The sequence below is a fragment of the Scardinius erythrophthalmus genome, assembly GCF_964197995.2.
Source record: "Scardinius erythrophthalmus genome assembly, chromosome: 14".
Lineage (NCBI taxonomy): Eukaryota > Metazoa > Chordata > Actinopteri > Cypriniformes > Leuciscidae > Scardinius > Scardinius erythrophthalmus.
In genome coordinates, this window is record NC_138234.1 from 25,681,269 (window position 1) to 25,708,332 (window position 27,064).

The following is a 27,064-nucleotide window of genomic DNA, read 5'->3' on the forward strand; positions in this document are numbered from 1 at the left end:
TCATTACTCCAGGAAGATGCATATGGACTCGAAAAGCTTGTTTCTTCATGACATTGTTCAAAAGCAACACATTTTGCTAGCAATCAAAATTACATTTTGCTAAAATCATGAAATTTACAAAAATGGTAAAAGTTTCATGTAAATGGTAAATACAGTAAATATATGCAGTCCATACTGTATCTAAGGTTTGGAATATTGTTTTTGCTATTGTGGGATGTTGTGTGTTAACATTTGTAAATACTACAAAAACAATCCATAATTTTGTTGGGAGGTATAGATTGTCTGTTAAGAAAATTTAAGCATTATGGAAATGTGTTCACTGACTGCATATTGTGTGAAAACGACAAGAAATGTGTGAATGGTATGGCCACAAAAGGCTGATGCTGTGCTAATTGTGTTTAGAGTTTTGAAAATGTGAACACTGGCTGGACAAACGCTTGTTAGCGACTGAAAAAAACTGTAAACCCGGCTAGTGTCTTCTGCTAGTTAGCGAAGCATTAAATAACTATCTCAACTGTTAAATAACATATTGGAGATTAAAATAATATCAGATTTGACTAATTTTAAATAAACACAAAAAAATAGAGATGAAAAATTAACTTACAGTTTTTTTCAGTCGCTAACAAGCGTTTGTCCAATCAGTTGTCACATTTTCAAAACTCTAAACACAATTAGCACAGCATCAGCCTTTTGTGGCCATACCATTCACACATTTCTTGTCGTTTTCACACAATATGCAGTCAGTGAACACATTTCCACAATGCTTACATTTTCTTAACAGACAAGCTATACCTCCCAACAAAATTATGGATTGTTTTTGTAGTATTTACAAATGTTAACACACAACATCCCGCAATAGCAAAAACAATATTCCAAACCTTAGATACAGTATGGACTGCATTTATTTATTTACCATTTACATGAAACTTTTACCATTTTTGTAAATTTCATGATTTTAGCAAAATGTGATTTTGATTGCTAGCAAAATGTGTTGCTTTTGAACAATGTCATGAAGAAACAAGCTTTTCTTCCTGGAGTAATGATGCTGAAAATTCAGCTTTTCATCACATGAATAAATTACATTTTACACAATTTATTACATGACATACATATTTTTAAACAGAAATCAGTTATTTCAAATTGTACTACTGTAATATTTCACAATATGAAAGTTTATAAAAACCTCTGCTTCTGCAATGATATCAGTTCAAAAACAATATATCAGTGAGAGAGTCAAGGAGCTACAACAATATTTCCAGGTATAGTGTATATTCAATTCAATGTCCAGTTCTATAAGCTTTGCACTTTGCAAGTAGGTAACCTACACAGCAATAGGTTACAGTACAGTATGGTATACAGTAAATGACATGATTTACATAAACTTTGTTTTGAGAGTTATGGAATTGGAGGCCAACAGGCCCCTCATGAATTCATATACATAGATGAGGCAGGATTCAATCTGGCCAAAAGGCATCAACCTGGACAAAATGTAATGTGGAGGTGGAAGGTTTATGGCCATCAGCCTCATGAGCAGATGTCCCTCCTTGAAGCCATGGATGCTGGCTCCAAGGGTGGATCCGACATACCAAGCAGTTTTATCCCAGGTGCATCACCTTGGATGATATCAGATGTGATCTTGATGAAAACATGTGGCCTAACCCTGAAGATCGCAGAGATTAGATACAGTAATTTTATGGGTTTTTTTGCTGTTGTTTTTTTGTTCAGAATGCTCTTGTGTGTTTCATGGATATTTTGTTCACTGTAAGCAATACTGTAAAACTTTTTCTGTTCTATCAAACCGTGTTTCTACTGTACCTCCTGTAGTAAACAGTAAAGGAATAAAAACTGATTTGCTTTTTACTGGAATGATTATGAATGTGAACAGTACTGTACATGTGGACAGTTCCCAACCAAGAATTTAGTGTAAAATGGTGGATTGCACGTTTTGCATGCAAATACCTGTAAAACTGAAACATAAAAGTCTATGCAGTTTTAGTAATGTCAACAATAGCCAGGATTTTGAAACCTGGTGTACTTTGATTGAGTGCATGTACCTTGTTAAGTGAAAACAAGTGTTATTCTTTGACAGAATAATCTTATTTTGAGTCAGATTTCCAGTGTTTTGGTAAAGTTAGTGTGTGCGCAGAGAAACATGTTTTCTGTTTTGAAATGAAGAGTTAGTATATATTTAACAAAATGTGTTTTTGAGAAGACAATTAACCATTTGGCCAATTGTGTTTTGTAGGTGTGAGTCTGTGTTAAGAGTTTAGAAAAAGTATCTAAAGTATGGGTAAGCGCTTGTTAGCGATTGAAAAAAACTGTAAGTAAGAAATTTACTTTTGCTATGGTTTAATAAATGTCTATGGATATCTTCCAAAAAAATAATAATTTTGGCGGAATTATTTTTTTCTATATAGTGTTGATATGGCAACTAGTAAATACACCAAGTTTCGTCATCCAAGCATGTGTGGAAGTATTTAAAACAAGTGCGTTACAACTAGCCCCGCGTTAGGTTGTGCCCCGCGCTCCCCTATACCTAAAACTATATTTTATTAATATTAATATCTTTATTATTATTATTAAAAATGTCAACAAAAAAAAAAAAATAAGTAAAACAAATGAGTGTAATAATCTATAAGTTCACCGCAACTTAGCCAACATCCTAAAGATAAATACTTATAGTTAGAAGATATGTTTAATAAGAGAAGTTTAATCACCGCTTTTCTTAGCATCTTTTATGAAGCAGGCCTCTGCTGTGAATAATGTGTGTAACACATCAATGAAAATTGACATTGAACTTGACAGCCTCAGACGGTGACGTCATCGGAATGCGTGCTCGTCAGATGTGTCACAGGTGCATCCCGAGGTTCTTTGGCCCTGTCCCAAATGGCACACTTCATATGAACTTTTGGTCTTGTGAACTTACAATGGCTGCCGCCTGCCGCGATACGCACGTTTGCCGAGCCCACACTAATGCGAGCTTTAAAGCAGACTTCTTCCCGACCCGACAGTCCAATAGGCGTTACGTCATGAAAGTGCGGACTCAGAGGTAGACCGCGTGTTTAGTGTTTAGGGTGCCATTTGGGACAGGGCATTTGTCTACCCTCTTTCTCACACCAGCGTACAGACCTGTGTTTAAGAGATCTGTGCACAGTGAAACTAACAAAACTGTGGCCTGCTACTGCGATTCCACAACTGCAAGACTGTTTTGAGCGCACTGACTGGGCACTTTTCTCACAGCAGAGTCTTGAGGGTTACACCTGCACTGTTCTGCACTACATTAAGACCTGCATTGACAACGTCACTGTCGAGAGACAGGTCAAATGCTATCAAAACAGCAATCCATGGATGAACAGAGAGGTCAAGCTGCTGCTGAAAAACCGTGATAAAGCCTTTAGGGCCGGGGACATGGAATTATACAGCACCGCTAGATCCAAATTAAAGACAGGCATCAAGGAAGCAAAAGTGGCCTACAGGAGGAAGATCGAGGGGCACTTTAACGAGGGGGATCCCCTGGCGCGTTTGGAAGGGAATCCAACACCTCACAAACTTTAAGGGTTCAAAAGACCCAAGTTCCAGCAGCAATTTGGCCGAGGAGCTCAACTATTTATTTGCGTGCTTTGAGATGAATGGGACTAGGACTGAGTCAACATCGGCCACACCAATAGCACTCTTGCCCACAGATGCCCTGACATTCTCTTTGAGTGCAGAGGAGGTCAGGAGGGCTTTTCTTGGTGTGAACCCCAGGAAGGCTGCCAGGCCCGACGGGATCCCTGGGAGAGTGTTGAGGGACTGTGCCGACCAGCTGGCTGAGGTATTCACTTCCATCTTCAACATCTCTCTGTCTACCTGTTCCATCCCCAAGTGCCTCAAATCTGCCATCATTCTGCCGATCCCGAAAAAATCAGCTGTGAGTAGCTTCAATGATTATAGACCAGTGGCCCTCACTTTGAGGCGCCTCAAAATGGCGGCGCACATAGATGCTGCGGCTCGGTGCTCTCTCAGTTGGTGCTACAGTTTGCGTTGTTTTTTTGTGTTTATATATGAGAAGCTCTTTTCCAAAACGGGATAAATCCATTTCAGTAGTTTTCAGGAAAATTACATTTTTTTACCTAGACCCACACATTTTGTGAATATTCAATTTATCCTAATTAAAATGTTTTTTTTGGCTCAGTCTGAACACGTTGAACAATGATTATTAAATCAAACAACAATATTGTTGATGATAAATTCAAAGTTTATTTATTTATTTTTCAAAACGGTATAAATCCATCAATTTTTGGAAAAAAAAATGATGGTTTGTCTTTTAAAAAACAAACCAGAGAACATGCAACATATAACCAGGTACTCATAGTATAAATGAATATAAATTAAATAAGTGCAAATGCATGAAATAAATAAAAGCCAAATAAAATAAATAGTAAAATAAAATAAAATAAATAGTAAAAATAAAATACATATTTCCAGTGACATGTTCTAATATTGTCCACCACATAAAACAAATAATTTAAAAATAACACACATACAAATACCAGTCCTTAAATACAACAATGTTAAAAATACATTCAAATCATTTAGTAACACATTTAGGCTATTAGGCTATTAGAACTATTCAGTACTTTTAATGTCACGTTAGCAGGCTTCTTTACAGGAAAATATCTTTATCGCGAGGGGGAAACCTACAAAACAGTATTATACTAGTCAATTCTGAAACGAAAGTTGTACTCAAACACTTTTATGAAGGTCGCCTTGCAAACGGGCACATTCTCCGGATGTCTGTTGCACAAAAGACTGTACTTAACAGATACGTTCCGGTATTTTTGTTTGTTAATGTCCTGGACTTTCGGACGCTTCCTTGTCACTTGCGTGATGTCCAGGAGATGAAGTATGGCCTGGTCCTGGTCAACCTTGTTTTGTTATTCATAAAAATAGTTGAAATTTACCATCAGATCGTCCGGCGACAGCCTCTCGGCCTGACAGAAACCTTTGACGGCAGCTTTGTGTTGATCCCACTGTTGGTATTAACGCGCCACCCGAGTGACGAACCTTCTTTTTTTGTTGTTTTTTGTGATTTTCTTTGTCCAGTCTGCGTTTTCTACCCCCAGGTGTAGGTCTCACTGGCTCATCAAGGCCATCAAAAGTGTTACTACAGTTCAAAGCACTCATTTTGAGGAATGAATGAACATAAACAAAGTAACAAACCTCTGTTCAGATCGCCGCCTATTTGGATTGCATAGAACGCTCACCGAATTCTGATTGGTTGAGAGGATATATCCCGTTTAGGCTAAAAATAGGTTTGGCGCTTATCTCGTTTTGGAAAGAAACTGCATCTTGCAGTACATTTTAAACAAGTAAATATAGCGATTTGTCATGAAACGTTGATGGAGCAGTGAATAGGTCCAGTACACAGCAAAATGACATGACAAACTCATTTTTTTTAAAAATGGCGTTTATCCCGTTTTGGAAAAGAGCTCTTCATATGTCCTGAGTGTTTTCTGTCAGGCCAATAACATCTACGGTCGGCATGATCTCCTTAAGATAAGAGTCTGTTATCAACAAAATATTACAGCCAAGTTTCTCTACACACACCATATACTGGAGGAGATAGCACGGCACCCCGGCTCCTCGTGGATTATCATCCCCGCCGGAAAGAGGCGAAGGTGGCGTAGAGAGAGGAGGCAGAAGCGGGGCTGCAGGGCTGGCCCATTCGCCAGGCTACGGAGGCAGCCACTTAAACCTCCGCTTCCCAGCCTGTTTCTCGCTAATGCTTGATCACTTGTCAACAAAATGGATGAGCTGAGGCTACAGATTGCAACCAACAACACCGTAAAAGATTGCTGTATTCTGCTTTTCACGGAGACCTGGCTTCACCCACTTATCCCGGACTCGGCGATGGAGCTAACAGGCTATACCGGGCAGCGACAGGACAGGACACAGAGCTCCGGTAAGAGCAGAGGAGGGGGGCTTTGTGTGTACGTGAATAACAACTGGTGTACTAACACAGTAACTGTGGACAGTCACTGCTCCCCGAACTTGGAGTATGTGTCTGTGAAATGCAGACCCATTTAACTTCCGAGAGAGTTTTCTGTTGTCATGATAACAGCTGTTTACATACCACTGGACGCTAATGCTAAAATGGCTAGCAGTCATTTGCATAGCAGCATTACCAGCCAACAGAGTAAATATCCTGACGCTGTACACATTATAGCAGGGGATTTCAATCATGCAGACTTGAAATCAGTACTCCCTCATTTCTATCAACATGTTAAATACACAACTAGAGGAAATAAAACTCTGGATAAGGTTTACTCTAACATCAAACTTGGTTATAGGGCTAAACCACTACCTCACCTGGGCCAGTCTGACCATTTGTCTTTGCTGTCAATTCCTGCATATGCCCCCCTCAGGAAAAGTACACCCAACATCACAAAAACTATAACAATCTGGCCTGATGGAGCCATCCACCAGCTGCAGGACTGTTTTGATAGGACCAACTGGGATGTGTTTTTACATCAAGACCTGGAGATGTTTACGGACAGTGTACTGTGTTACATACGTCACTGCATAGGCACTGTTACTGTGGAAAAACAGATCCGGGTCTATCCCAATCAGAAGCCCTGGATGACTCGGGAGGTACATCGGCTGCTGAGGGAGAGGAACAATGCCTTCAGGTCTGGTGACCAGACCCTCTACACTGTGGCCCGGGCTGACCTGAAAAGAGGCATCAAAAGGGCCAAGTTGGATTATCGGCGGAGGACTGAGGCATACCTGGGAAGTAATGACAGCAGGCAGGTGTGGCAGGGAGTCCAACAGCTCACCAATTACAGGTCCACCTTAGGAGCAGCTGAGGGTGAGGCCTCGCTGGCAGAGGAACTGAACACTTTCTTTGCCCACTTTGAGGTGGAACCAAGTATGGCAGCGACACCACACCTCACGGTCCACAGCAACTTCACCTTCACTGAGCATGAGGTGAGGCGTACACTGCAGGCCGTGGACCCGAAGAAGGCTGCTGGGCCAGATGACATCTCTGGGCGTGTTCTAAAAGACTGTGCGGATCAGCTGGCTGGAATCTTCATGAGGATTTTCAACCAGTCCCTGGCTGAGTCCACAGTTCCACCATGCCTGAAGTCCTCCACCATCGTTCCCCTGCCTAAAAAAACTCATATTTCCAGCCTCAACGACTACCGGCCAGTCGCACTCACCCCAGTGGTGATGAAATGCTTTGAAAAGCTGGTCCGGGGTCACATTACATCATGCCTGCCAAAAAGCCTGGACCCACACCAGTTCACATACAGAGCTAATAGATCCACAGAGGACGCTGTAGCTACAGCCCTTCATGCTACGTCGGGACTACGGAACTACGTACGGATGCTCTTTGTGGACTATAGCTCTGCTTTCAACACCATCCTTCCTCAAAAACTGATGAACAAACTGATGGACCTAGGCATTCCTTACGTGTGGATTCCGTATGTGGATTAAAAGCTTTCTCACTTGTCACACCCAGAGGGTGAGAGTGGGCCATCACACATCTACGGCCCTTAGTCTCAGCACCGGCTCCCCACAGGGCTGTGTGTTGAGCCCCCTGCTGTACACTCTCTACACGCACGACTGCACCTCCACCCACCACAATAACATCATAGTGAAGTTTGCGGACGACACTACAGTTATGGGGCTCATCACTGGAGCAGACGAGTCAGCTTACAGAGAGGAGGTTAAACATCTGTCGGTGTGGTGTAGGGAGAATAACCTTCTCCTTAACACTGTAAAGACCAAGGAGCTGGTGATTGATTACAGGAGGGAAAAGACTGACATCGCACCACTCATCATCAGCGGGGATCGGGTGGAGCAGGTGTCGGACTTCCGTTTTCTGGGTGTGCACATTGAGGAGGGTCTGACATGGAGTGTAAACAGTGTGAAGGTGCTAAAAAAGGCCCAACAACGACTACACTTCCTGAGGGTCCTCAGGAGAAACGACATCACTCAGAGACTGCTGTTATCCTTCTACAGGTGCTCCATTGAATCTATCTTAACATACTGCCTATGTGTGTGGTTTAGCAGCTGCACAGTAGCCCAGAAAAAGGCTTTCCAATGGGTCATTAACACGGCCCAGAAGATAGTCGGTTGCCCCCTCCCTACAATGGATGACCTTCACAGTGCTCGCTGTGCTAAAAAAGCTCAGAGCATTATTAGAGACACTTTATATCCCGGTCACTCCTTGTTTGAATTGTTGCCATCAGGCAGACGATACAGGACAATCAAATCAAGAACAAACAGACGTAAAAACAGTTTTTATCCAACAGCAATAACCATCCTCAATGCCATAAAAAAACATTCTTAAAACAATACTATATAGTCAGATTGTGCAATAACTATGACAGAATGAATGGTGGTATGTGTGTGTATCTCCAATAGGATGGGGAGGATGTGTTGATTATTAATGTTGTATTTATCTAAAAAAAAAATTTGATGCACTAACTGTCTGGCACTTTTAAATTTCGTTGTACAGGTTACAATGACAATAAAGGACTATTCTATACTATATACTTCCACTGTCATGAAGTGCTTTGAAAGACTGCTGCTAAATCACATAAAAGCTTCCCTCCCCTCCACACTGGACCAGCACCAGTTTGCCTATAAAGCAAACAGGTCAACCGCGGATGCCATCAACACAGCCCTGCACTGTGTGCTGACCCACCTTGAACATCCTGGCACTTATGCAAGACTGTTGTTTGTGGATTTTAGCTCTGCATTCAATTGCATCATCCCTGGAAGACTGGTGTCAAAGCTACTCGGACTGGGCATCAGCACAAACATCTGCAGATGGATCCATGACTTCCTCACAGACCGTCCCCAGTCAGTTCGTCTGGGCTCCAAGCTTTCCTCTGTTCTCACACTCAGCACTGGGGCCCCCCAGGGTTGTGTGTTGAGTCCCTTACTCTACATCTTATACACTCACGACTGTACCCCAGCTCATGAAAGCAATAGTTTTATTAAGTTTGTGGATGACTCCACTGTAGTTGGACTTATCCATAATAAGGATGAGTCTGCCTACAGGGATGAAATCCAAAAACTCTCCATCTGGTGCTCCACCAACAACCTGTCTCTCAACACCTCTAAGACTAAAGAGGTGGTGATAGACATCTGTAGGAAGAGGACTGACCTTGCCCCGGTCTACATCAAGGGAGACACTGTGGAGAGGGTTAAGGACTTCAAATTCCTGGGGACATACATCTCACAGGACATCACCTGGGCAAACAACACTACAGCCCTTGTGAAGAAGGCTCAGCAGCGGCTGTACTTTCTGCACCACAGCTATGGCACTTAAGAGCTATTAGCACTTTTCTCTTTGTTCTTACAGGCTTTTTGCAATCTTTTTGGGAATCGGTTTTATTTATGTAATTTTATTTTTTATTTTTTTTCATACACATTCTCACTTAGCTGGCATTAAATAAGTTAATGGTTTTTTTTTTGTTGTTTTTTTTAAGCACATTTTAAACATGTTGATTTTATCATTTATTAAGTTTTAACTGCAAGAATTACAAAACAGAGAAACTGAATTTTAAAAGGTTTTATTTTGATTTGATCCATTTGTTTTTTATTAGTAGTACAGCTGATACATCAGTGATGTTTTATTCTCCTTGTCACACACACTCAGGCAAATTCATCTCTCCATCATTACAGTATTGCATTAGGGGGATACTGCCTTTTAAATATTTGCCCCTCTGACATGCAAAGATGATTCTGTCCTCATGTGGTGAGAATATCTTTTCCCGTGGACGCCATTGCAGCTCTATTCCTCTTTTATCCATTTCCTCCACCGTCACTGAACAAGGCTCTGAAACAAACAACATCTCACTGTCACTGTTACAACATACATTCATTGATTCATCAGAACCAGAACAACTACAAGATTACATCAATCTTACAAATAATAATAACAATAATAACAATAAATACTGTTAGAAAAGACTCACATATCTTTGTTGTATAGAGTGTCCATACTTACTCAAACACTTAATATTCCCTCTCCATTCGCCTTGTTCACAGGTCATGTATTTGGAGTAGGGGTGACGCTCATCCAGTGTGTATTTATTAAAGCAGACGTATTCAACTCTCTCCCCTGAATTGTATTCAGGTTTTGTCATTTCTGTTGTATCTCCAGAGTCCACTTGTGGTGGAGGTCCACATTTTTCTAAAGGGGAAAGCAAAGTTATTTATTTATTTATTTTTAAACTCTTTTTAGATCACCAAAGAAGATAATAACATAGAACATGTTATTAATGTAATGCACATTATTAATATGAGAATTTGTGGTCATTTTTATAAAATGCTTTAAAATGTCTTTCTGAATTGAAATGATCTGTGGATTTTTCCATAAAATACTGTATATTCTAACTAGATCTAAATTTGAATCAAAATTGTGTTTATCCATGTAAAATTCGCTCCCACAGTGCTAGTGCGTAGCTATGCTGTTGCTAGGTTATTCTGGGTGGTTGCTGGGACATCTTCTTTGCCCAAATCAAGAGAGACGATGTGTCGATGAGTTACGTACCAAAGTTGAGCATTTACTTTAACATGAGCAATAGTGATGCTTGCAAACACTGCTAATAAAACTCAACTAAATAAGCATATAACCTTACCTCTTACACATTTGGGGAAAGGGCTGCTCCATTCTCCATTTGGCTGACAGGTGATTTCTCTCTGTCCTTTTAATATCAGCAATTGTCCATTGCATGAAAATATTAACTTGTGTCCAGGTTTGACGGGACCCTCAATATCAGGGGATCGCTCTATTTTTAAGTCTTCCACTGTTGTGCTTAGAGAACACGTTGCCTCTAGAGAAAGCAGACACTTGATCGCATATTGATCTACAGAGAAGCTTAGGTGGCCCTAAATTGCAATAAGTGGTTTAGCATAACAATTACATTTTTGACATATGATATTTCACAAGCTGCATTACAGCCAAGAAAACTTGAGTTAAAGGAGTTTACATCTATCCCTAACAACCTCATGAAACTTTTTAAAATAATGCAAATCTCAATTAAGGTCTGTTAGCTTGTGAGAGATTTGTGATACAAATAAATAAATAAAACAAATGACATTTTTCCACTTAATTCACAATCATTCCCAGCAGTTGTTCATCATGGATCTAGTGAATTTTTATCTATTATGTAAGTAAATGTGATTTTATATTAAGTTATTTAAGTAACTCTTTTGTGCAGAAAAACATTCCACTCCATTTTCCATTTTCACAGATCCATCGTCCTACTGGAATTTCATTATATGGCTCAGTGCACTAGAATTTCGTTATTTTTGTACATCTTTCTCATGTGCCCAAAATTTCTCAAGTAAAAATATATCTGGGGAGAGACTGTGGAGTCAGATACATTATTTAAAATTTTCCTCATTAATAGCTTCAGATGCATTCAGGTGTGTACATTATACTTAGTGTCCCTACTACTTTATTTAAAGAGTTGATATCATCATTTTGTTTTGCGATTTGTTTTTGTTTTCCAATTATTGTGACCATTTTTAAATCACTCAATCCTTTTTCTCAGGTTAGAACTTTTTTTTACAAGAAAGTAGTATAGTACAGTGGCACTAAAACACTCATTTTATTTTGATTCTAGAGAGCATTTGATTAGACAAAAAACTGTGTAGCGCAGGATGAGTCATCCAACATACAGTATACCAGCAAGCTGATAATGTTTATTATTACAATAACATATTAATCTAGTACAGATGGACAAAAAGTACCAAAACTCTATGATTTCACAGGGTTTTTGATTTATATTATAATTATTGTCGTCACTATGACAAACTTATCTGGGGACTTGATATTATTCATCTTGATTGTCAAATACCTTTTCTCTTTTCCCCTCTTATTTTTTATAATAAGAAGTTTTAAAAGACAGTTATCATCACCAATCAAAACCTTACCTTCACATGTTGGTGTTTCTTCCCAAGTTCCATTGCGGCAGAAAACTGTAGTTTCCCTATTCATTAACAATGAGCTTCGACATACATATGTTACACTAGATCCATGTGCATACAATTCTTCAGGTTTAGATGTTATGAATGCATATTCCACCTTTGGAGGAATGTTACAACTGACGTCCACTAAAAAAAAAAATGTTTATGGAAATTCATGAAATCCAGTAAGACTGAGATTAACATTGTCAATAAATAGTGTCTATTTTCCATTATGCTGTCGCTGCTCCCCACAAACATGCAATAAGAGATTGAGAAGCTCACCCTCACAAACTGGTTTCTCCCATGTACCTCTGATACATGATATGTAGCGTTGAGTTGATTTGAACCCTGGATCACATTCCACTTCAGCAGTTCCTTGATCATGAAGGCTTTGCTTTAGTTTTCCATGGGGAACACTGGGAAAAGCACCACATTCTTCCTCCGCTGTAAAGACAGAAAACAGGAAGCACATTTCAGGACACTATCATTCGTCTAACACCTGAGACTGACAATAATAAAACTCACGGATGCACCGAGGTTCTTTAGACCAAGAGCCTTTGCTGCATGCCACTGAATCGCCCAAGTTCCCAGTGAAGGGTTTATAACCCGTGTTGCAGGTGTAAAAGATTTCTTCCTCATTGGAGGGGAGGCTGTATATCAACCCGTTTTCCACGGATAGATCACGACACGATTTCTGCTTTGCTGCGAGGAAACAGTTGAAAAACATAAACATTCTGATCCCATATGTTTTGAGTCATCATTATTATTATTCATATTAGTATCCCACCCCTATTTCAAAACTGTGAACACAATGTTTTTACATTCTTTACAAGTGTAAAGAGCTGCGCGTGTAAACCTCACTCCCCTGGCCTCAAGAGATGCACTAGCAATTGACACTAGAGTCTGTGGTCTTTAGAGTCCTTGATAGTGTGTCCGCCTCCCACGCCCGGAGTCCCCGGCTCGAATCCAGCAAGGAGCAGGTCCAATAGGACCAGTTACACAAGTACAATATAATCTGATATAACCTGTCATGTAGTTCACTATCACTGTTTCACCATCAGCGTATGAAGATTTGTAAACTGGTTCTAAGTTTCCATATTTAATGTTTTCTGAGAAGCAGAAACGCCACACAACGCCACAACCAGGCATGTACTGGCCATCGGGACTACCGGGAGATTCCCGGTCTGTGTGGGACGGTGCGTGATGTATTTTGTTTTTAAAGGGGTCATATAATGCCATTTTTGTACAAGCTAATATGATTCTTTAGGGTCTTAATTAAAAGTTTGTAATATACTTTAATTAAAAATTCTCATTAGTATTGTAAGAAAACACTAATTTTACCTGGTCAAAAACAGCTCTGTTTTCAGCACGCCGTTTAAGTGCTTTGCTCACCCCGCCCCTCTGTTCTTTGGGCGTTTTGCCACAACAACACACGTGGAGTGTTGCCTTGACAACAGTTGAGGGTATATTTTGAAGAATGGCAGTGGGAGTCTCTGAGGACACTGTGCAACCGTATCAATTTGAACCGGAGTCGGAAAAACGGACGTTTCTGAATGGTTGGTTAACGTAATGTCACTTTGATCTATCTTTGTATGTACTGGCAGGGTAGAGTAGTGAGATACGAACGCTATGTGTTTACTGATGTATACGTTAGTTCATTGACAGATTGATGTTACAGCTAATGGTCATGAAAAACTTTTTTTCGGTAAATGTAGGCTTGTCCATGATGCGTAACGTTATCTATGCACTGTTAGGTACAACTGTCAGGGCTGAAGCACTAAAATTTTACTGATCTGTTTAAAAAATAACCAGTCTGTGAGACTATGACAGTCATTAGGCACATAAACAACACATACTCAGACAGGAGCTAATACCTTTTTCAATGTTCTCGTTTATAAAGCAGTCTGGTGAAATGATTCGCTCAAACATGGAATCAATATTTTATTTTTCATTCAGTTCTATGTAACATACTCAGATTTAACAGATTTATTTTTTTTGACTAATTCACGAGTTCACACTTACATATAATTTGAATGGGTAAGTTTAATGCGTATATGGCGTGCTGTCCGGAGGGAGGGCTCCGAGCTCGGAGTTCAGCCCGAACCCAGAGTACTCCCCCCGTATGTAAGTGTTTAGTACTAGAAGTGTGGAGAAGGGGTGGTGGAGGGATGCTGCAAAAACTGTCAATGGAATGAGGTGAGACTGCTGAGTATTTATACCTCTCACCATTGATTGCTGAGTGCTTTCCACTTGTGTTAATTATCTGAACGTGCTCCTCCCGAACCTTGTTAATAAAACATCATTTATCAAAATAATGTTTAGTCATACAAAGCTATTATTACCAGAGCATGTGATCAGAGCAGGTCATTTTACCATTGTTGCCCAGCATGGCTATACCAGCAAACAGAAGTCTACAACTGAGAAATTTCACATTATTTGAGCAGACTTTGCCTTTCCAGTGCGTGATCGGTACATGATTGGAGCGTTTGGGCCGTTAACGACAGAGCAGAACGCGCAGCGCAAACACAGAGCGGAACATTGAGCAGAGAGCGCAGCAGCGCGCCGACACACACACACACACACACACGGAACGGAGAGCGCGGCGCACACACAGAGCGGAAAAGACCCGCTTGTAAAGTTACTATACTATGGCAAGCGGGACTGCATATTATTTTCAATTGCAGCCGCAACAGGAAGTCATTAAAACGAGGCAAAAAATGGTTCTGCGTCAATTGCGTAATTTTTTTTAATGCGTTAAACATCTCAAATTAATCGCAAAGTTTGATGCGTTAATTCCCCCAGCCCTAATTATAACTATTATTAGTGTAATGTAGACAGACACTAACTAAAAGAGGATTGAGTTTTTCTTTTTCAATTTGCACACTGAATATGGGTTGGAGCTTTTAATTTTGAACTCTCAAAGTGCACCAGATTGATGAATTTAACATTAAAATGCACAAAATTTTCTTCCAGGCGGGCATGCCCCCGAACCCCCCTAGAGCAGTGGTTCCCAATCCTGGTCCTGGGGACCCACAGCTCTGCACATTTTCTATGTCTCCTTTATCTGACACACACAGTTCAGTTCATAGAGCTCTTTCCTAACGAGATGATGATCTGAATCAGGTGTGTTAAATGAGGGAGACATACAAACTGTGCAGAGCTGTGGGTCCCCAGGACCAGGATTGGGAACCACTGCCCTAGAGGACCCGAAGTCCACCCACCACAGTTTTACTAAAAATCCTGTGAGAAACAGGTATTGCTATGCCAGTGCAGCTTATAGCTTGTTTTAGGATTCATCACTCTGGGGTATAGATTTTTTTATAGTAAATTGTTTTAATAAATGACCATTTTTTTTGTCATTTCATCTGTTAACTCTCGCTTGTTCCTACTCACTCATTACATGGCATTAGTGGTTTTAAGGAAAAGGAGTTGGTATACAATGGCGTGCAAAGATGGGTGGTGTTTATGATCATATGTAGTGGGCCAGTCTGGGCCAAAATGCCAGGGCCGATTTTTTGTCCCAGTCCAGCCCTGGACACAACTGTGTATATTAAATGCTGAAGTACTTGCACTAGTCAACACTCTCTAGAGATACAGTTAAATGTTTTGGGAAGTGCATATAATAATTATTTTCAAGTCAATAAAATCAAAATGAAAAAGACATTAAAGAAAAACAACCAAAAGACGAAGTCGAGGAGTTTCACAAGTATCTTTGTTGGTCTGTCTCTGATACTCGTGTCTGCTTGGGGATCAACAAGTTAATTATTTATCAAAGTCAAAGAGAGGTTTTTCTTACACCAGACCACTCTGTACACAAGCAATATTTTCACTGTTCGCTTATGTTCTTCTTGAAGCAAATCATAAAATATATTGTAGTGAATTAATCTGTCGGGCATTGGAAATGAGTGAGATTGAAAAAGATTCACACGCTTTCAAACTTTTAAACAAATATTTCAAATGTAGTGTATTTTGTTACATTTAATTTGGAGAATCATTCAATCAGAATGAAGTAAAATCAAAATTCTGATAATTTCTATAATAATACTAATAATAGTAAATAATAATAATAATAATAAATAAAATCAATTATAATAATCATTAATGATACAAAAATGTTGTATGCCTGTCCGTTCAGTCTGGGAATTACAGGTGATTTGTACAGGCTGCTCTGGTTCAAAACCAGGACGACATTTATATTGTATTCTTGAATTGATGTTGTATTTTGTATCTCCTGCATTTGGGATGTTTGGTGCTACACACATGTTTAATGTAAACAAATATTCATATTATGTCATAATAATCCATTTGCACAAACTGTAACATTAATATGAGCCCATACCAGCACACAGTGGATTAGGTGTCCATCCGTCTCGAGTGCATGTGGCCACTGCTGACATTTGATCATATCCAGACATGCAATAGTAATATCTTTTTGCTCCCAATTTCAGATCTCCCCAGAAGCTAGAGGGGTCATACACATGCTGGCCTTGTGGAACTCCACATCTAATATCTGAAACAAGATTTACATTATTTAATAAAATGCAGTAAGTTCAGCACTAAATGCAGAAGTGTTTCTCTATAATCTTACCCGCACAAACAGGCTCATAATCCCACTGCCCATTCTCTCGACATGTAAATGAGTTGATGGTTTCTTTTGTTTTTTGAAAGAGCCTGCGTTTTCCAGCACAGGTGATCTCCACACTTTCTCCAGCTCTGAAAATAGTTTTTCCCTCTGGGTTGATCTTTTTTACTCCAAATGTGGTTGACTTAAGCTCACATGTTTCTTCTGTTCAAGACATAATTATGTAGAAATAAGGGTAAGAAGAGATAAAGCATAACAAATGTGTGAAACTGGATTAGCATGCTTTGTCTTTTGGGGGAAACAAATGATTCTGACAATAAATAAATAATAACAATAAAAAAAAAATCCTAAAATGGGAAAAGATATTGCTTGCCATAAATCAAGTTGAATAAGTCCCTAATAAGTATAAGCACATTTTCTATTTTGAGAACTTTTAGATATATTTGCTAAAGTATTATCTGGAAATTAATCAAGCAATTAGAAAGTAGTTATTAGTAAGTATTTTTTTTTTGTTGTTGTTGTTGTTGTTGTTGTTTTTAGCTGATTTTGTAGTTACCAAATAATAATGATCAGCAAATGCTGTTGTCTCATGATTTCCCCCCCCCCCCCCCAAAAAAAAACAAAAAAAAAAAAAAAAAAAAACATCAGTTGGACACTTTCTACAGCATCACAGGAAGAAAAGTAAATCATCTCATTCCATTTTCTCAACTTTTACAAATATTGGTGCGTTGACTCCTTTCATCATTTAGAAAGAAATCAAACTAAGATCAAGCAAATATTTTCTTGAATGCTTTGGAAATATACAATATTAGTTTATTAACTACATACTTGTTTTATTTCAATATTCAGTTTTTGAATTTAAGGTTAATGGCTATCTAATTTAAGAATGTTTCAGTGTGACACTACAGAGTTTTTTTTTTTTTTTGTTTGCATAATGAAATCACATTTTGGGTTCAGAGTCCAGCCAAATTTAGCACATCTGGGGATTCCCTCTCTAGACTTGAACCCTGGTGAACATCTGTATTTTAATATGGCATCTTTCTGGTATTCTTGCATTTTCTAAACAACATAACCATTTGGTATATCTGGTGCTGTGCATGTTATCTCTGTGTGAAAAGCAAGGGAAAGAGGAATAGTTAAATTGGTGCTTTGAATAAAGCTCAGAAATCTGTGATCATTGGGCGAAGATACGAACAAACACATAAACAGTGTAATGAACCTTTGCACTTTGGAACGGAGTCACTCCATTTGCCCGTCTCTGTGCAGTGAATGTCACTACTTCCGTCGATCTTTTTGTCATTAGATACACACTCAAAGTGAATAACATCACCATAACTTCCCTCCTGTGTAATCTCCCAATCACTTTCCAATCATATAGTAACAACAAGCTACAACCCAATTTTCCTCAAAACGAGTTTATAATATAAATTGGTCTCTATGAGCCGGGGGCAGAGAGAAGAGTCTGAAGGGACCGTCTGCCTGAGCTCACAACAGGTTTAGCAAAAGAACGCAAACATCTTTGCTAGAGAACACAGAAGTTTTGCTTAACGCAAGTTAAAGGGGTGGTTGATTGCTATTTCACTTTTTTCATTTTAAATACTGTGTAATGTTGCTGTTGGTGCATGAACAGTATCTGCAAAGTTGCTGCGCTGAAAGTTCAACGTAAGCAGAGATATTGTCTTTTAAAAATCAGGAAGTTTAATGCCTACAAAAACGACTCGAATGGGACTACAACGAGATACTTCCCGGGTTTTATACGTAACTAACCCATACATTTACATCAACCCTCCCTCCGGAACATGTTCTGCTGTCGAAGAGGAGGAGTTATAGTGGAGAGCTGTAGCTGTCAGGTCTTCTGTGTTCAGGCTTCCTACAGACGCTGTAGTTCATCAACAATGGTTAAAATTTAAGTTTGATTATGTTCCTGACAATTACAATCGTAGTTTAGCTCTCTGTGCTGCGCATTTTACGGAAGACAGCTTCCAGAATCTACACGAGTTCAATGTCGGATTCAACAAGAAACTATTACTCCAACATGAAGCAGTTACAGCTTTAAAACCAGAGGCCACAACCTGCAAGTAAGATTTAATCATTTTAAATGTATTTGCCTGTATAATTTAAGACGTAATGTTTTAGTTTTATCAAGGATGTAAAAAAATGCCGGTGCTGGCTTTAGTATATGACAGATGCGTATAAACATTTTGGACCCGAATTTGTATATGTACAAATTTTGTAAACGTATTTTCTATGTATACTTTATGACGTAATTTTTTTATTTGATCAAGAACGCAAACCAATGCCAAAGCTGTTTGGTTATAGTAGCTAGTTAGTTCGATGTTATTTTGTGTGTATAAGAAACGTGTACAAACTTCAAAAAATTATCGCAACAGCGAACTTCAGCTGCTGTTATCACATGTACACCTAAAGAAAACGACAAACTGAGTAACCGGTAAGTTTTGTGAATAGTTAAACGGTTGTTCATTCTATCAATAAAACAATATCTTTAAAAAACGGTATTACTCAGTCATGTATTCAGTTATATTAAATGTTTAATCAGGGGGAAAGCGTATCTCAAAAGCTAACAAACAGCAGTAGCATTTTCAAGTAACAGCGTATGGGAATTCTTTGAGAAAATAATAATAATTAAAAAAAAATACCATTCAGAAACGTTTAGTAAGAGCCGTGTTTGCGGAGGTTCTGCTTGACTCTCTTCATCACCGCTCTCTGGGTCTGATTCTGGCTCAAACTGATGAGGCAATATTGACACCATTACATTTGACCGGGTCCGGAGCACATGCAACTGTCGCCCGTAAAGGTAATGGGCGTGAAGATTCCGGACGCAGTTTAGCCAATTACAACACACCGGCCGAACTAACCAATCTGAGCTCATTGCCTCTTTCTGAGGGAGTGGTTTCATAGAATCAGGAAGTCAACCGGTCGTTCGAATGACAGAGGAGGAAGCGGCTTGCAATAAAGGTGAAATTTATGAAAAATAAGGCGTTTTTTAACAAACGAAACACGAAGACATGTTATATTGCAGCCCATAAACACAATCAAGCAAAGAAAAAAGGCAGTAAACCACCCCTTTAACGCAAACGATTTGAAAAATATTTTTTTTCTCCCATCCTCAATTGTTTCCACCACCATGTCCATTTAGGGCCTTCATACGTACAATATAAAGAGAATAAAAAGCATAAAGCACATTTACCCTTTCTCGCAAGTATACAACACTGTTGCTCCAAAAACAAACTCAGATCCTGATATAAGTCTAAAATCACCATTTGCTGTGACCCCTGGGTGACTGCATTATCTCTGCAGAAATCAAACAACGACACAACTGTGTATATTAAATGCTGAAGTACTTGCACAACTAGTCAACACTCTCTAGAGATACAGTTAAATGTTTTGGGAAGTGCATATAATATAACAATTATTTTCAAATCAATAAAATCAGAATGAAAAAGACATTAAAGAAAAACAACCAAAAGACGAAGCCGAGGAGTTTCACAAGTATCTTTGTTGGTCTGTCTCTGATACTCTTGTCTGCATTGGAAATGAGTGAGATTGAAGAAGATTCACAAAACTTTCAAACTTTTAAACAAATATTTAAAATGTAGCATCTTTATTTTGTTACGTTTAATTTGGAGAATAATCCAATCAGAATTAAATGAAATCAAAATTCTGATAACTTCTATTATAATAAAAATAAAAATGATAATAATAAATAATAAAAAACATTAAACAGCCCTTTTCTTCATTTTCTCTAGTCATGTAGCACTGATTTTTACCTTTCTTCTGAATAGGCAGCCACGTTTTGTTGAAAGCCAATTTTGCCAGCAGTGAATCTATACCAGTAAAACCTGGCATGCAGTTCACTTACATTGTTTCAATATTTATAATATGAAGCTTTCCAAACTGGTTCTATGTTTTCATATAATATCCTCTCAACGACATTCTGAGAAGCACAAACAAACGTTACACAAAGATGTAGTAGTCAACACTCTTTAAAACAACTTAAGGTCATTTAAAAGTGTTGGATGTGTATATAATACGAATAACATTCTACTAAAAATGAATGAACTCACCTTGACCTTGCACAACAGTAACAGAAAATAGAAAACAGGAAAAGCTGATGAATTGTACAGGAACTCTCATTTTGAACTCTCATTTCACAAATGACTGTAACTTGTTTTCTCACTCTGTTTGTATGATGGGGAATCAAAAAGTGAATCATTTACTAAGTCAAAAGGAGGATTCTTTTATACCAGACCACTTTGTGGATGTGCAGAAGGATATTTTGTTTAAAATCCCCCTGTAGTCAATACTTGTATCCCTTAAAACTCATCTTTGATCACAAAAATGACATAATAATAATAATGTGAATTTTATTTATTTATTTATTTACCTTAAAATAGCTTGAATGTAACTCTACACCCTTCCTTCATTTGCTTTCAAGTCAAAAAAATCTAATTGAAAATGACATTAAGTCAAATAACAATAAAATCAAAAATAATAGCTTAATTGCCTTCACTCTGCGCACAACTAAAGGAACATCACCAAAAGACAGAAATTCTCATTTTGAGTTCACATCACAAGTAGCTTTTTTTTTTCATTTGGACAAACCAAAGGACAAGTTACCCTAGACAAGTCAAACTTTGTAAGTCACATTTATGTAACATATAAACAGGAAGCAAAAAGGAAGTTCCAAAATATTTGATGTGTTCACTGCTGTGCTTTACAGGTTAAACCTGTTAGATTTAGATTTTTTTCACTGACTAGTGTTCTTTACATTTAAAGAAGAACATTATTACATTAATTAATTAATGATTGTTCATAATACTTATGTTACTAGAACATACATTGAGGTACAAGACGAGTTTGACCCTTAAAGTATCAGTATGTGCTTAAAACTAAAAAAACAAACAAACAAAAAACTGTTGTTGTCTCTATATGACCTAGATTGCCCTCCTTATCTCACACTGAAAAAATAAACAAATGTTTGTCTTTTTTAAACTGTAAAAACTGGATGTCATTTACGGGATCTTACGGTGTGGACTTTTGGTAAACATTGAAATGTTAAACTCAAAGGTCTTTAACTTTATAAGTAAATGGTTGTCATGTGCTGAGTTTGGGCACAATCAATGAATAGGATCAACTTTTTAATTTATTTTTATTTTTATTTTGTCAAACTAAATATTATTTGAGCCATTTTATGTTCTGTTCAATTTCAATGAGGTTTACATTTTTGGCAATGCTGTTTCCAAAATTTGTGACAAATAATAAAAACCTTGACTTATGTGATTTCATTATATATTCATCAAAATTCATTTGACAAAAAAAAAAGAAAAGAAGCAAATGTAGCATACAATTAAGCCTCAGTAGGTGCTACAGTAGTAGTTGTAATGACCGAAAAACATACTAAGATCTGAGAAAATTATTTTTTTAGTTTGGTTATATTTCCTTATCATAAATTTGATAACAGGGCCAAAATGGCCATTGTCGTAACAGGGAGTACCGAGAACAAGGGAATGACCTCTGGGCCGGACAGCGCAGGCACTGGCAGGCTTGAGAGCGCTGAGGCCAGTGAGCTAGATGACGCTGTTCTAGGGATGCCGGCTGCATGCACTGACATCAGCGGTGTGTCCTCCAAGCTGGATGCCAGTCTCACTCTCATAGGGACCACCTTAATGGCTTCATGTGCGACGTTCATGGCGACCGGGAACTTTGGTGTGTCGTTCATGATGGCTGGAGGTTCAGGCGTGGCGGCCATCTTGGCTGAAGACCCAGGCGTGGCGGCCATGACATGATGACTGGAGACACTGGTGTGGTAGCCAAGACAAGTGGGGACTCTGGCATGGTGGTACAGCATGAATGTCGCATTCCTTCTCCATGACACCCACCTTAAAAGCTGAATGTAATATTCCAGAGTCCAATTAGGATCATGCAAAGGCACTAGGACAGGAAATAACACAAAAGGCCCCACACAACACAGGGAAACACAGGCTGGGATCATGAAATCATTTTATTAATTTAATAAGTTTATTAAAATAAGATAATTTTTATTAACGAAACAAAAACAGGGAACCAAGGCAAATAAAGAAGCTCAGGATAGGAGCGTGTTACAGCAAACAATGACTGACAAACCACAAGAGAAACACAAGAGCAAGAGAAACAAAGGCTGGGATCATGACAAATACACAACTACTTTAGTTTGGCCCTCAATGGAGGAATATGCCACATTAATGCTGCCTACTGATTGGTGTTATTGCACATAATTAGAAATTGAACATGAACAGCCTCTCAAGTTGTACATTAGTCAAGTCACCTTTATTTATATAGCACTTTTTACAATACAGATTGTATCAAAGCAACTTCACAGTGATAACATGAAAATAATACTACAAAGTTTGTTTCTAGAAGAAAATTGTATCATCGTCCACCTTAAGCAAGGCAGATCAATAATATTGTTGAATATTAAATGTTCCTAACTAAGCAAGCCAAAATCCAAGTTAACAGTGTCAAGGAACCAAAACTCCATCAGGAGACAGAATGGAGAAAAAAACCTTGGGAGAACCCAGGCTCAGTCGGGGACCAGTTCTCCTCTGGCCAATGAGTGAACAGTGTATGATTATGATCCAGGCAGCATTACAGGTCAGAAGTCAGACTGGATTAGGATGGGAAACATTACTGGGAAACTCAGGCTGGCAATATCAACAGTAGCAGTCAGTTTCGGCTGTTGTTCAGTTGAAGTTAGTTCTGTGTCGATTCAGTTCTGTTGTAAAGATCATCAATTATTAAGTTAGTTCATTTTATCTATAAAGCAGTTCTGAAGAAATTATGTCATCGTCCAGCTCAGTTCAGTTATCATAACTTGTTCAGTTCTCTGTAAATTGTTTGTGTCTTAAAGGGACACTCCACCCATTTGCACTAAGCTTTGCATTGTTAGAAACCCAGTCATACTATTGAATGGTCGTGCAACACTCTCTCATTTTCCCCTGAGACGGGAGAAATCCGTTATTTACCTCTTACACTTCCTCCCACAATGACGCAAAAATCGTCATTTTGCGTCATTGTCGGAGGAAGTATAAGAGGGGGGGATTTCTGTTGAGACTACAAGCACTCGTTCCTCATCTTTCCCAGGGGGCGGGACACGCTCACGCTACAGACCTATTACAGATCAGTGGGTGGGACTTTACTCTCTGAAACTGAAAGCAATATCCTCCATCTTGTTTGAAGCTAAGCTAACAGACACTGTGGAGACAGATGTACAGTTATGACTATAGCGGAGGAGAGTACTCAATATGATATAGAAGAAGAAGATTTCGGAAGTCTGATGCTTGAATCAGGTGTATGTGGCTACCTTTACAAGCCGCATTATAGCGAAGAGCAGCCGAGGCAGAAGACCTGCCTGCCGCGGACGAGGAGCCCGGAATGGCTCGAGTTAGGGCGGACTGGTGGCGCCGATGATCTCACTATGCAACTCATAGACTGTAAGATGCAACTACGAACACAGAGATAGAGTCCGTCTGCGGCAAAGAATTTCAACGATGACAATTTCTCCTGGACGAAATCTCTGAATCAGATGAGGACACGGACGTTTGTGTTGTGAACTATCCTAGTTTCGCACCGCATATGTTCTGACTGAAAATCCCGGTACCATGCAATAATTCACCTTTTCGAAAGAAATACAAACGAGGAGTAATGCACTAATGAGTTCGCCAACTAACCAGACATTTTGTGTGAAATTAATTTCAAGCTCTGGTGGTAGCTAGCCTTGTAGACGGAAGAGTGATTTCTCTTATAGGCAGATATGCGCTGTTCTGGATTAGTGGGAGTGGCTTGGGGAGCTGTGCAATGTGGTGCATTGTGGGAGTTGTTGTCTTTCATACAAATGCATCCTGAAGTTATTTTTTGTCTTTCCTCGGTCACGAAGGCACCAAATTCAAAATTTATTTTACATTTCGACTACATATATGACCCACTTTCAATAAAAAACAATGTTCCTATGGGTGGAATGCCCCTTTAAGGACTTTTTCACTGGTGCATGTGCAATAATTGTTAAAGTTTAGTAAACAAGCATGGAAAACATTGTTTAAACCCTTTCCAATAAAGGTCTGTACAGTTTATCTGGATTTTACAAAATTATCTTTAAAATACAGTATCCTGAAAAGGTGACTTATTTTTGCTGAGTTTGCGTAAACAAATGTTTTGCATAAATAAAATGCATAAATAATGCAAGAAATATGTTTAACTAAGGACTGATTTTCCTGCTAAGACAAAACGCACCCTGCAATAAAGCCATAAAATGCACCCTGGACAGCAGATAGCAAAGACAGAGCACAGGACCTTGTCCTGCCCAAACTTATCTCCTTGTCTCCTTGTTTGACTTCAACTCACCCCCCCCCCCCCCCCTCCTCAAGTCACTGAAAGTTCATTAAGAATGTTTATATATCACATATGGTGTATCTTGTGAATATGTTGTTTTTTCCTTTTCATGTTTGGTATCATTTTAAGTGTCTTTTTTAAGTGTGCGATTGGTAAAATGGTCTTAATTTCATTGCAGTCATTGGTTTAATGAGAAAGATTGAGAACGTAGGAGAATCCTGTTTTTCCTCTCTGGGAGATATCTCTTTACGATGTCTCCTGAAACCAGGTGCTTCCCCCTGGGGTACATGGATTGGCCCAAACAACTCTAAACAATATTTGTATAACCCTTTTTGTTCTGGTCTAAGTATTTAAGGCGAGGTGACAGAGCAGTCTTTGGGACCCTTTACCAGGCATCCCCCATACAGTGCTGTTTTTTACCTGACAAATAAATGTTACATCTTGATTTACTCTGAAGTTTCAGAAATCATTCATTTCAGTAGATTAAAAGTGTAGTCTGGTGTTTCCGCAAATCTTTGTCCAGGATAGATCAAACTAAAGGCACTTTGAATGGACCATGGGGCACATCTTAGGAAGACCTTCTGATTTCTGACTATTCACTGACTTAGCATGTTGTACGCTGCAAATATTATAAAAATTACACCTATGGGTCTGCAGTGAGCGGCCGCATAGGGTAAAATACTTGCACTGCACCCTCTGACTATTTCAGGACTAGCTAGTTTGTAATCGTGAGCGCACATTCGCGACGTGACGTCTCAAAGTGACACTAGGTCCGTAATGAACGAATATTTGAAATTATGAGATGCCCAGAATAATCAAAGATCTAAATTAATTCATAATCAATATTTATGATTATTTTCTAATCAGAAACACAATCTAAATTTGATTATCATTTGAAATTGGAGTCAGATTACGCATAGAGCTAAAGTAATACTAAAACTAAATTCCAATAAATTAAGTGAACTTTTTCGCTGAAAAGACAAACGCATTATACCTTCGCCAGGCCGTTGGATTCCGTCGTTGGGCCAACGGATGGTCCCTGCAACTAAAATCCACACCCAAGTCACTATAATTACTAACATGTTTCTAATCACAAATGTCATTAAATTAATATTAAAATATAATAAATACAAACAATTTCTGTAAGATTATTACGAACGGCTCAGAGTCTTTGGTGGAACATCCAAATGCAGCTTTATTGGGACAATCCAGAATCATAGTCCATATAACAGGCAAAGGGTCAAACAATCTAAAAAAGCAACAGGGTTGAAAACACAGGCAAAAAGGAAAATCAAGAATACGGGAAGATAATCAAAAAACCAAGACACAGGAAACCATGATAACGCTCAGAAATGCAGTGTAACAACATACAAGACTTCGCAACGAATGAGTGAATACACAGGGCTTATATAGGTAAGAGTAAATAAAATAATAACACACAGGTGAAAGTAATCAAAACACTAGTTATTCCGAGAAATGGGTTATGGGAAAAGTAGTTCATGTTGAGAAAGCAGATGGAAGTAGTGTTCTCTGAGGGAGATCATGGGCACTCCAGCTGGTGGCTGTGTCAGAGATAATATATAATTCTATAAGTAATATTTGTAGCTGAATGAGAATGAGATACAAGCTTGAGTGTGTCTGTCCGTCTTCATAAACCTAATTACATGCTGAATTTTTACATTATTAGGCCACTGAAAATATTTAATATTCATCAGTTTGGGTTTGCAGTAGTCATTTTATATATCAACATTTAGTGCTTAAAAACATCTGAAAGAAAATACTAGAAGTCATTCTTAAAATCGAACTGGGTTACATTACCTCAACTACCACTCTAGTTTATTTTCAGTTATTTTGTGTATCACCTGGAAAAAAAAAAAACAAATTAATAAATGAATGTACAGAACACCAACGTGACTAATTCAGACTGAAAATGAGAAACATTACTCACAACTTTTGTCAATCTGAAGATACCCATTAGAACACGACACGTCCACATATGCTCTCATCCCACTTCCAGTATTCCATCCAGCTGTACAGTTAAGCCTATATTTGTTAGCATGCGTTATATAGACCTTTTCTGTAGGGAGCTGTAGATTGTACTTCTCAACTATGTCATCAATTTCA

The 27,064-nt window shown here is 38.6% G+C and overlaps 1 protein-coding gene across 1 annotated transcript; it reads right to left on the reverse strand.

Moving 5' to 3' along the window:
- Window positions 1-9,554: 9,554 nt before the first annotated feature.
- LOC308702099 (complement factor H-related protein 1-like) lies at window positions 9,555-20,764 on the reverse strand. Its single transcript, XM_081384748.1, has 9 exons — window positions 20,641-20,764; window positions 16,562-16,759; window positions 16,313-16,483; window positions 12,499-12,675; window positions 12,256-12,417; window positions 11,941-12,120; window positions 10,641-10,835; window positions 10,007-10,192; window positions 9,555-9,835 (listed from the first exon to the last, which is right to left on the reverse strand). The coding sequence occupies exons 1-9, from the start codon at window positions 20,708-20,710 to the stop codon at window positions 9,642-9,644; spliced, it is 1,533 nt and encodes a 510-aa protein (XP_081240874.1). The 5' UTR covers window positions 20,711-20,764; the 3' UTR covers window positions 9,555-9,641.
- Between the last annotated feature and the right edge of the window lie 6,300 nt (window positions 20,765-27,064).